At 42.5% G+C, this 12,828-nt stretch overlaps 1 protein-coding gene across 7 annotated transcripts in view; it reads left to right on the top strand.

Annotated features, from left to right (window-relative positions):
* Positions 1-12,828, top strand: part of KIF2A (kinesin family member 2A) — a 64,768-nt gene that overhangs the window by 28,878 nt on the left and 23,062 nt on the right. For all 7 annotated transcript variants that reach the window (XM_026670524.2, XM_087958378.1, XM_026670525.2 and 4 more), the window contains 2 exons: positions 7,449-7,544; positions 8,453-8,507. In XM_026670524.2, the coding sequence (XP_026526309.1) occupies positions 7,449-7,544; positions 8,453-8,507 (151 nt within the window). The remainder of the gene's footprint in view (positions 1-7,448; positions 7,545-8,452; positions 8,508-12,828) is intronic.

The following is a 12,828-nucleotide window of genomic DNA, read 5'->3' as shown; positions in this document are numbered from 1 at the left end:
GGCCGGTGGCCATTTTGGGCGCGCCTCGTGGCCAGCCGCCATTTTGTTTGTGTGCATGATCTTGCTGCAACGCTTCCGAAGGCCCATAGCGGGACCGGCAGGCCGTGTGGAGCCTAAATATATTAGAGGGTAGTGTGGTTCTGTGCCCTGTTGCCCTTTTTCAGTTTTTTCGTTGGCTGACTTCCGCAGCTCACTCAGTGACGAAGGCACCAACTTCCCATTTTGTTTGGGAGGCTGCCTCAGGAGGCCTTTCATTTCCTTGCCTTTGTTGTTTGTTTTTCCTGGCCTCAGCGTTCATTTGGCCTATTGGATAATCAGAGATATTTCTTAATTTTTTTGTACTTATTTGGAAAAAGAGGATAGAATAAATTATTATTAATTTTTTTTTAATTCAATTGGCACCTTTTGGGTTCCTCCCTCTAATAATAATAATAATAATAATAATAATAATAATAATAATAATAATAATAATAAAAAATAAGGATTATTTAAAAAAAAATTTTTTTTTCCAAAAGGGGGATGCGGCCCAACTATAGGACAGCCGGCCTGCGTTGTAGGTCGAACTCCCAGGCATGCCAACTGCCTTTTTGTTTAAATATCATTCTTTACTCCTTTTTTATTATTATGGCAGAGGACAATCCCAGCGGACCTTCTTTGAAGGCTAAGTCAAAGGCGCACCATTTGCGCAAACAGGACAAGGACTCATCCGAAGCCTCTCAGAAAGACGCCTTAAGGCGCCATAAGGCTTTGGAGAAGGAGTTTGACAAACGGTCCAAAGACTCGCATTCTGTAACTCTTACTCTTCCCACTCCCTCTACCTCTACTCAACCCCCCCCCTGCCAGAACAGCCTTCTCTTTCCAGGTGCAGCTCACCCGCCCGGAGTCGCCAGGCCACTCGAGCACCTGAAGCGACATTCACACCAATCGCTGCGGGCCTACGCCCAGAAGGCTCATCCACAACCATCATTCCAGACAGTATTAGAGAATGGATGCAGCTGGCTATCCGTCAAGGGATAGCAGAAGGTATCCAACAGCTGTCCAGACCAAGTTCACAAATGATGGCGCCCGAGGTCGAATCTGTTTCCGGAAGATCCCTCTCCAGGCCGGAATCGCAACACGGTCAGCTACCTTCCCAAATGGAGCCTCCTTTCCTAGAAGGGGAGGAGGCACAGGAAGAGGAAGAAATGGGCTTTGCACCCTTCAGGGAAGAGGAAGGGTCAGATAAGGGGTCCCTACAATATTCCGAGCCCTTTTTCGAGGTGACCCTATGGAAGGAGAGATGTCAGAGGACGAAGGCATTCCTCCTGACCAACCCATCTTTGTAGGCCTGTTTAAGCCTCATTTGTTTAAGTCCTTGCTATTTAAGGCAAAGAATATTTCAGGCCTGTCTTCCCAGTCACCCTCTGATCCATCTCCAGCAACCCCGGGGGGCCCAGAAGATTCTATATTCAGACAACTGGTCGTAGAAACTGAGGTCATCCCTGCTCCACCAATTTTCTCCGACTTGGTAGCGAGACAACTGGCCTTTTTCGGGTCCCCCCCCCGCCCCTTCCAGTCAGGACAAGAGTTTGTTTAATCTCGATACGGAATTATCTGCCATGTTAAACACTCCCGAGGTGGACGACCCCATAGTGAGACTAGCATCATCCTCTAACTCCACTGACGCTCTGGAAGCACTGAAGCCAGAGGACAAGCGGGCAGAGATGGCGCTATGACGGGCGCACCAATTGGATGCTTGGGCCATTCAGTCTGCCACGGCCGCATCATTTTTCACTCGATCTTCCATTAGATGGCTCAGACAATTGAAACAGCATGTCCCCCCGTCAAACACCAGGGCCCATCAGGACATTGCCAAGCTCACGGCTGCAGCGGAATTTGCGGCCGACGCTACTTTTCACTCTGTGAAATTTTCTTCTCGGGCCATCTCCTCGCACGTTACTGCCCGACGACTGCTTTGGCTTAGACACTGGCAGGCCGACATTAAGAATAAAGCTAAATTGGCCTCTGCTCCCATCTCGGGAGGCAAATTGTTCGGCCCGGCCCTGGACCCATTGTTGATGGAGAGCCGGAATAAAAAGAAATTCCTCCCATCCCTTTTTTGCAGGCAAGAGTCCAGAGGGTCCCAGTCCTTTCGGAGGGGCTCCTTCTGTACCTCCTTTCAGACACCCTTCACCCCTAGGTATCAGAGCTCCCCGGCATTTCGGCCGGCCTATCAGGACCGGGGCAACACGGGAGACAGGAACAGGAGGGGGGGCAGCTACAGGAGGCCCTTTCGGGGTGCAGGTAATAAAGCATCCCGCCGTCCAAGATAGGCCTACAGCCACTTATCCCATTGGCGGCCGCCTTAAGTATTTTGCCGACCAGTGGGTATCATCCACTTCGGATTCCTGGATTAGGGACACTGTTAAATTTGGCCTCTCCCTTCAGTTTCAGCTCCCCCCTCCGGAGCACTTCATGGTTTCTCCTCTTTCCAGAGACCGCACTAAGCGTGCTCTTATAGAAGCCGCTATCAAGCACCTCTCTGAAATCAAGGCCATACAGCCCGTGCCACCTTCGCAGCGAGGAGGAGGGTTTTACTCCCTCCTCTTCTTAGTTCCTAAACACTCCGGGGGTTGGAGGCCCATTTTAGACTTGAAGAGGCTCAATCGCTACATTGTCCGTCATAAGTTCAAAACGCATACACTTCAGTCCATCTTGCAGGGCACTAGGAAGGGAGACTGGCTCAGCTCCATTGACCTCTCTGAGGCATACCTCCACATCCCCATTCACCCCTCGTTTTTCAAATATTTGAGATTTTGCTACAACGGCCAGCATTTTCAATACGTGGCCCTTCCCTTTGGTCTAGTCTCGGCTCCGAGGACCTTCACTAAGGTGTTGGCAGCTCTAGCGGCTCACCTCAGACACTTCCCTATCCGCATTCACTGCTACCTTGATGACATACTCATACTATCCCCCACCCGACATCAAGTCGAGAGGGACACTAAGACCACCCTCTCGGTGCTTCAGGCTCACGGTTTCCTCGTAAACTGGGAAAAAAGTCAGCTTAGCCCTTCCACAATAGCTCACTTAGGGGCAGTGATTGACTCAGTTGAAGGGAGGGTTTTCCTTTCCCCCGAAAGGTTCAGCAGTATCCAGAAATCGATCAGGACCATTAGACGGGCAAGAAAGGCCTCATTGCTGGACTTATCCAAATTACTTGGAAAATTAGTTTCATGCATATCTATTGTTCCCTGGGCCTGCCTCCATTCCAGATCCCTGCAGTGGTTCCTCTTGCCTTATCAGCGTTCCGGAAGGAGCAATTCAGGACTTGTGGTGAAGGTTCCTCCAAGGGTTCTCGCCTCCCTCCTCTGGTGGACCAGACCCGCTACCAACAAGGGACATCTTTTCAAGGAGCCCCAAAGGGTCACTCTCACTACAGACACCAGCCTATCCGGATGGGGGGCCCACATGCAGTCACTTTCAGCTCAGGGAACTTGGTCAGCAACCGAGCGACGCTGCAGCATCAACTGGCTGAAGCTTCATGCAGTATACCTGGCCTTACGCGCCTTCCTCCCTCAAGTGCGAAGGCGCCACGTACTAGTCCTGACAGACAACACTACAACCAAGGCCCACATCAACCATCAAGGGGGCACTCATTCCATCCGCCTCATGAGGGAGGCCGAGTGGCTCTGTCGGTGGGCAGAGGTCAACCTCTTATCCATCAGGGCGGAACATATCTCCGGGGTCTCAAATGTCCAAGCAGACTGGCTGAGCAGGGCCACCCTGGACCAGTCGGAATGGCGCCTACACCCCTCCCTGTTCAAGGAGGCATCAGCGATATACGGTCAACCCCTGGTGGACCTGTTCGCGTCTCCGCTCAACGCCCAGACACCGAGATTCTTCTCACGATACCCCACCAAGGGGGCAGAGAACCACGATGCCCTGCGTTGCCCCTGGCCCACGGGGCTTCTATACGCATCCCCCCCCGTTGATTCCCAAGGTGATTCAGAGGTTGATCATCGAGAGGGCGGAAGTTCTCCTGGTGGCCCCATATTGGCCCAGGAGACCGTGGTTTGCAGATCTTCGCAATCTGTCAGTGGCCCCCGTGGAGGATTCCGCCAGACAGGGTCTTGCTGTCCCAGGGACCTCTTCAGCACCCAAATCCACAGTGGCTTCAGTTAGCCGTCTGGAGGTTGAGCGGGAGCGTCTAAGAAATGAGGGCCTGTCGGTCCAGGTCATCAATACCATCCTGGCAGCAGGACGGCCTTCGACCACCCGCATTTATAACGCAACCTTTTGTAAGTGGTGCCATCAATTCGCTCTCCCATCAATTGCGCAAATCCTGGCCTTCCTACAAGACGGGCTGGATAGGGGCCTCTCCCCCAATACCCTGAGGAGGCAAGTCTCAGCCCTATCAACGGTGGTCTCTGGCAGCTCTTCTGGCTCGCTTTCACACCACCTCGCATCCGAGCATTCCTTAGAGGAGCCTCCAATCTGCACCCTCCAGTAATTCACAGATACTGACTTGGGATCTTAATAAGGTTCTTATGGCGCTGACTAAACCTCCCTTTGAGCCTCTCAGGAGGTGCCACTTCAGTTTCTCACGTTCAAAGTGGTGTTTCTTGTGGCAGTAACATCTGCTAGACGGATATCTGAAATAGCAGCTCTATCCGTTAGAAAGGATCTATGTGTTTTCCACACTGATCGGGTGGTTCTGCGGCCGGACCCTCCTTTATGCCTAAGATCAACTCGGCCTTTCACAGATCACAGGAACTGGTTCTTCCTAACTTTTGTCCCAGACCTTCTCAAGAAAGGGAAAGGCAGTGGCACACTCTCGATGTCCGAAGGGCACTTCGTATCTACATCTATCGCACACAGTCTATCAGGAAGTCAGAATCTTTGTTCCTGTCATTTCAACCAAAGACGCTGGGTTGCAAAGTATCCCGTCTACTATTGGCCGTTGGATTAGAGCTACCATATCCAAGGCCTATTTGTCTCAGGCCCTTCCTGTTCCTAGTGGGATAACTGCTCACTCTACAAGGAGTGCAGCTACTTCAGCATCCTGGGCTACTCAGGCATTGATTCAGGATATCTGTCGAGCGGCCACCTGGGCGTCTCCGTCCCCCTTTATACGCCACTATAAGATCGATCTTTATGCTTCAGCAGAAGCATCCTTTGGCAGGCGAGTCCTTCAACAAGTGGCGAGAGAACCAGAGGAGATTCCGGACCAGACGGAGTCCCTCCCGTAGGACAGGCCATGCTTTGGTATGTCCCACTCTCTGGATGCTCGCAGCAGCTCTACGGAGAATGGGCGTTGGTGCTTACCTGACACGCCCGTTCTCGTCGAGCTGCATAGAGCACCCAGCCCCACCCTAATTGGTCCGTCTGGTGGGGAATCCTGTTTCGGCCAATGATGTCTATAGTTTGTAGTTGAGACTTGTATAATAGTTAAGATGAGAAGATAGTTGTTGTCTTCTCGTCTTCGTAAAACTGGGGAACGCTACGGAGGAGTCACATGGAGGAGGAGGAGCGTTCCTCAATTATAGCTCAGTCTGTAAGAGTGAAGACTGGAGCACCTCCCACTCTCTGGATGCTCTACGCAGCTCGACGAGAACGGGCGTGTCAGGTAAGCACCAACGCCCAATCTCTCAGTTGAATTCAAAACTCCCTTGGCTGGTTTTTGAAAAGTCTCTATGGTATAAACTCAGAGTTTTAATGTTGATGACTTTATTTTAATACTTTAAGTTTTAATTATCGCTGTATAGTTTTATTAACAACTGTTTAGAGCGATGCTTCCCAAACATTTTGCTTCATTACCCAAACCACTTATCAGAAATTCGTTTTTACCCAATGTAGGTAAAACACTTTAAGTCAATTTAAATATCCCTGGTATGTTTGGGTAATATGTTTATGTGTTGTTACCCAAAGAAAAGCCACTTATACCCAATTTTAGATAATTTACTCCAGTTTAGGAAGCACTGGTTTAGATGCTTTAGAAGTTTACAGTGTAGTCAATGTATATATAAAATAAATAACAACAATATTTCAGATGCTTATTTGATCTGAAGATCCATAATCATTTCTTTATTTCACTACTTTCAAAATGTGCAATCCAAATGACTAAGTGTGAGTGGTGAAATGCTACATAACCATCAGATTCATGAAGTCAAAGCTTTTTGGTCACTGGCACTATTTTATGGAAAACAGCATTTCTCACTCTCTCAATATTAAGTCAACATCTAATTTGGCATTATTGGTATTTAATAAAGCCATTGTAATTTGCCTTTGTTCAGAAAATTTTGGGGGTCTGAATTGAGAGTAATAGTTTCTTTCCCCCGCAAACAATGATAGTTAGATTTTTGAGGGGTATGATTGTTCCTCATTGTGAGATGAAATGTATGATATGAGATGTGTATTGTTATGGTCCTACATTCAAACCAATTTACTGCGTTTGAATGTATGCTGTTTAGAGTAGGTTTGTGGCAAATTATCAAGTCACTTTGGTGGGATGGGAACATCATCATCATCCTAGCCATTGTCTGTAGGATGAAGACCTGTTCTGAATGTTTCCAATCAATACCTCTTGAATAGGGGTGTCAAACGCACATCATGTGACATATCGTGACTTCCCCCCCTTTCACTTAACTGGGCAAGTGCGTAGCAAGTGCGTGATTCATCTGGCCCGCGGGTCATGAGTTTGACACCCCTGGTCTTGAGCTTTCCTTTGCCAGTTGGGCCCACAATACTTGCTGATGTCGATCCATCTTGTTTTAGATCTCTTTTTTGTGGAGATGCTTTTCACCAAGTGGAATCCATTCTATAATTGCCTTAGTCCACTTGCCATCAATTGTTCTTGCTATGTGACCAGCTCAATTCTATTTCTTTTACTCTTTTGATGGCATCGTATATTTTGTTTGTTCTCTAATCCATGTGCAGGTCTTTCTGTCTTGTCTTGTGAAGCTGAGCATGTATCTTTCCATGGCTCTTTGCGCCATTCAAAGCTTTTGTATCGATTGTGAGATTAGTGTTCATGTTGCTCTGGCACATGTTAGAAGAGGTAGCACACATGAAGTGGGATAGATGTTGTAAAAATGTAATGACAATGAATACATAAAAATAAAGCCTGAGCAATAAATTTTATTACAAAAAGGAAAAACACATTTTCCTTCTTATTCTCTTTCCAGAGTAATAATAGGCAACCATGTGCATGACATCCACTTGCATCATTACCTCACCTATTGACAAAAATGTTGATTGCAACAGGCACCAAAAGTTTGTTCATTTTGCATTACACATTTCTTAAACATATATTTGAATTGTGAATTGGGTCTGATTTATCATACATGAATTTTAGAAGAAAAATGGTTATTTGCAAGCGTATTATCTCCATTCAGGATTCTCTTGTAATATTTATGATAATTATGTGCCATGAGCAATATGCTTTTAGTAATGATTTTTTTTTCTCTTAGGATGTAGAGGCCACAAATCCAAATTATGAAATCATGTGTATGATCAGAGATTTCAGAGGAAGTTTGGATTATAGACCACTTACAGCTGCAGATCCTGTAAGTTTTGTTAATATGTAATCATTAAAAGAAGTTTTGCAAACATTTTGAATGATAACATGGTCATCAGGGAATAAGTTGTAAAATTGGAGTAGTTGTATTTAAACAAATGTTCCCTTTTAGTGATTTCTTTCTTAGCAAATCTATTCGAGAACTGAATCTTAAATAATAATCTTTCACACTTCATTTCAAAGAGACCATCCATGTTAAAATTTTTTACTATTTGACAGTTTTCTTAAACTGATTTATTTAAGAAAAAATTGCAGTAATGTTTTGCCCTTAACTCTGAAATTAACCTTACGCTTAGGTTATTAGAAGGTTTCGCATTCATTCAATTCATATCTAAATTTAGTAGGGACCAGTTCAGATATTACTTTAGTTTTTGTGTCTAATTGGTTTTACCTGCTATGAGGGGGGAATTGGCAAATTTCAGCCCTGGGTACCTGTGCTTAGAAAAGAGCTTAAATGTACATTTGATGTTAGAACAATGAAATAGAGATTATAAAATGATGTCTCTTTTAAGAAATGTTTTTGTATTAAAGATAAAAGTAACTTACCACATCTTGATTTTGGAGCTATAGTTTTTACAGCAATATGAATAATAAAATATGCCACCATTGTTGATGAAGTATTCAAATTGGCAAAAAGAATTAGCCTAAACCACCTGGTTTATCTTAAAAACCTATAGGAACCTGTAATTAATTGAAACATTTCACTGTGGAATGTTGAATTACAAGTGTTCATAACAATGACTTTTAGATCATCGGTATTTTTAAAAATAGACAGTTATATAATCTTATATACAATTGCTTGAATATCTTTCTCTTTGAGTTTTAATTTCAGGTACAATTCTGACTTACTCATTTCATTTTCATTTTGTTTCTTTTTTTTGTAAAAAAAAAAAAAAGATTGATGAGCACAGGATATGTGTATGTGTTCGAAAACGACCACTCAATAAAAAAGGTATGGCTCATTTTAACATACGGAATTTAAGTGGGATCATAAATAATTTTCAAATGGGTATAGTCTTGAATCCATATACATAGCTGAACTGGATTTTAGAATGTGTAAATAAGTTTTAAGTTGTTACATATTAAGTTTCTTCTTTCAACCCAGCCCTTTTGAGTTATAAATAGTTAAAATTAGTTTAGAGATGGGGTAATCAAAATTTTATAGAATCAGAATATAATAACTATAGCCATAGAAATGCATTTGCTCGATTTTTTTAAGTTAATGAAAATATACATTTGAAATCTGAGACTGGTAATGGAACTTTTTTTAAAATTTGCCTACCATATTAGAATGAGGAAGGACATATATCTTAGATCTGACATAAGTGATGGAATAGTTCAAGCTGTAATTTGAAGAAAAGCTGAATCCAAAATTATGGTATTAGAAATTGGAAGTTATTTTGGAATTGCTTATATTGTGAAATGAAAAAATTGGGAGAAGAAATTTGAAGCTGGGAGGAAAATACATTCGTTAATAGATTTGTAAGAGTTTTTATTAACTCTTGTTAATAAAATTGTAATCAAAATAGAAACTGAAATTATATTTACTGTACCTAAAACTTGAATTTAAGCTACTAATAGCAGAGAATACTTTTTTTCAGTTTTGGAATGTGTATTGTATGAACAAGTTAACAGGCTGTGCTTTTGAAGGTATTTGAATTGGGTTTAGCAAACTTTTATTGGGTAAATATAGAAATGATTATTCTGTAATAAGTTGTATTGAGTTCAGTGGCTATTTTCCCAAGAAAATATACTTTGGACTTTTGGTCTGTCCATTGGGCAGCAGCAATATAGGAAGATGCTAGAGGTAAATGATCAACACAGTGACAATAGCAAGAGCCATCATTTCATACTGTGTGGGAGAAAGCATTGGTAAACCACACTTATATTTTACCCAGTAAAAGATATGTTGCTGTTGAGCACTCCAGCTGAGCTCCCAAGCCAAGGCCTAGGCAGGAATCTCACCAGGATATGATGCTTACCATAGTTTGTGGTCCTTAGCCTGCTTGATAGCTCTCTTGCCTGCCTGCTAATTATTGTCAATCTCCAAAGGTCGCCTCCTGCTTCCCTGTCTGCTTGCTATTTTTTAAATCTCTTTTTATTCTACACGCCCACACACACTCTGTCTTTTGTAAGCTTAAGGGCCTGGATGGAGTGAGGCTGCCTCTGGAAGTTGGCACATCCTTGAAAATGGTGTAGTTCATTTAGCAAGGCAGCTGGAACACCAGCGCAGATGCTTGTAAGTAAACTTGTAAGTGAATGACTGAATTAATGTATGAGCCCATCTCTCAAGTTTTTGGAGTTGTAAACTTTTACAGCTCTTCAGGCAAAAGCATGAGCTGTGCTGACCCTTAGAGAAGTAGGTTGGGAACTGTTTTCACCTGGCTGCAGCTGCTTTTTCCCAGTAGCAGACAACAATCCCAGCTTCACTTCCTCAAACTATCAACAAATAAAAAGAGTAAAGGAACTAGCAGTTAAGAAATATACTTGGAGGGCAATGTAGCGTCTAATTTTTTGAAAAGATACTTGTATGCCATAACTTGACTGTACCAACAAGGTCAGAATTGTGCAAGTAATGGTTTTCCCTGTGACACTATGAAAGTGAATGTTAGACATTTACAAAATAGTATACAAAAAGTATTGATATTTTTGAATATTTACACTGGAGAAGTCTTCAAGAATACCACGGATAGTCATGAAAACACAAATAGATCATTGAACAAATTAACACTCAAGGCATAAATGATCAGAATCCAATTATCATATTTTGATAAGTTATGCATAGACCAAGCTCTCTTGAGAAGTCCATAATTTTGGGAAATGAGGAAGAAAAAAAAAGGAGGAGGTCAGCCAGGAGCAAGGTGGATGGGCATGATTACAGCAATGATGGCTACACAGTTGGAAGACTAGAAAAGCCATTTTGGGGACAGATCATCCAGGAGAAGATATATCTATGTGGCTTTTAAGAGTCAACATTGACTTGACACAATTTTTCTTGTGTTTATGTTCATGAAGTCAATGGGATATGAATATCTACTTAAGTCTTTGCTTTCTTGAGATTGCATCAGTTTCCCACTCATTCATTCTCTATATTTGCATGTGATATATATCAGGGGTCGCCAACCTTTTGGACCTCAGGGATCACCAAACTCATAATTTTAAATCCCGGGACCACTAACTGGTTCTGTGGACGTGGCCTAATTTGTGGGTGTGGCTTGGTGGTCATATGACTGACTGGGCATGGCTTGTATATAAATATTAAAAATATATAAATATTGAATTTTTTATTTAAAAAAAGAGCAACTTTTACCCAAAATCAGGCAAAGCAGGCAGGGAGATTGAGTTGCTCACAGAATCACAGATTCACTTAGAGATCTGTATTTCTGCCATCAGCTATCTGAGTCTGCACTGCTTCAGTCCTAAGAAAGGTTCTGAAAGATTAGCTAGAAAGCAAGAAATCCAGCGATTTCCTGCTTTGTGTCTAATCTAAATCTCCCAGCACAGCAGAACAGTTGATGGTTGGAAAAAGGAAAAATAGCAACTTAGCAGGCAAGTTTGCCAGGTAAGGAGTGAGTGGACGGGGAGGGTTCCCGCAGGCCATGTGGGCGGCGCAGCCTTGTGTTCCTGCACAGCCTGGATTAATTGCTTTGGGGGATGCTCTGGGGGTGAGATTTCTCTGCAGCCCACCAAAATTTTCTCAAGGACCACCAGTTGGCAACCTCTGATATATATGATGGATTGTGATTGTCTCCAAAAAAACCACTGTGTGTATCAGCAAATGGTGGAACAATTTTTCAAATGCGGCATTTTTTTTTACTATGATTTGAATTGGTAGTCATTAGTTCAACTAATTTTATCTCAGTTTTTGTCCTGCCCCTGCCTATTTTTGGAGTATGGCCCTGTAAAGGGATAGACTGCCTGAGCAGGTGATAAGCACCTGTGCTGCTTCTTTCCCCTCCTTCCTTTTTTGGCGCTCCCCCATCATCAGCACTAGCTCCCAGTGGGGTTCTGGGTTCAATTTAAGGTGTTTATTCTTACCTATAAAACTCTACATGGTACAGGCCCAGGTTATCTGCAGGCTCATCCGTCTCTAATCGTCACCAGATTTTTCTTGAGTGCATAGTAGCTATTTAAAAATGTGAAATAAAATGATAGTGTTAATTGGGTGGCTATATGAATTGCTTAATAAATGGTTCTTTTAGCAAGTATTAAAATAATGCTTTAAATTTTTGGCATGTGAAATTTAATGAATTTATTCTAAATATAAGTGAATGCTGCTCTAGATAAATTTATTAAAAACTATTAGGAAAGGCTGTAGATTTTATAATAATTGTATAAAGCAAGACTGCTTAAGAGTCATACCTTTAGCTATTTCCTTTGGTGATATTCCTTTGTCCTTAATTTGCAATTATGGACCAGTAGAATTAGTTTTATTCTTTAGTAACAGTGATTAAAAACTGAGCACATATACATCATTTGAAACTAAACTTCAGTTTCTTCAATTCCATATAATATCAAAAAAGCATAGTTGGAATATTTATTATAAAATAATGCATTTGTATGAAAGAACCTTCAGTGTGTTTAGTTTTATGCCTAGAGGAATATCTTCCCACAGAAAAAGGAAATACATATGTATTTGATGGCACAAAGCTTCTTTTGTTTGTGTATCCTTTGGTACGCTTGGCTTTTTCCATTTTTTTCCCCTGAGATAGACATTTCACACAATTACCGTATTTGCCGGCGTATAAGACGACTGGGCGTATAAGGCGACCCCCAACATTTCCACTCAAAATATAGAGTTTGTTATATACTCGCGTATAAGACTACCCCCTCTTCCACACACCTTCCACTTTTGCACTTTTTTTTTTTGCGCACTTTTCTGCTTTGGACAATTTTGAAATGAGCTAATCCAATTTTGAACCAAGAATATGCCAATAGCTATGGAGTTTAGAAATGAGTTTTAAAAATATTTTCATTGCTTACCATTAAGCGTAAAATATGTTGTAAATAAAATGAGAACACAGGAAACGTTCTCTTCTCAATACAGCTGATCTCTCTCTCTCTCTCACACACACTTACACACACACACACACACACACACACACACACACACACACAAAACCGGACACTGAAAAGGCTGCCAAGGAACAGTATATTCAATGCCTTCTCTTTAATCAAGAAACAAGGAATTCCTTAGAATCTTTTTTTTTCCCCCAAGTGGCCCTCTTTAAAAAAATATATGGAGGTAACACTTTCATTCAAAAAGTCTTCCA

Source organism: Notechis scutatus, chromosome 2 (genome assembly GCF_049901735.1).
Source record: "Notechis scutatus isolate UNSWTSFEM ecotype Mainland chromosome 2, rNotScu1.2, whole genome shotgun sequence".
NCBI lineage: Eukaryota > Metazoa > Chordata > Lepidosauria > Squamata > Elapidae > Notechis > Notechis scutatus.
Note: the sequence above shows the minus strand (reverse complement) of the source record. Positions and strands in the feature narration are given on the sequence as shown.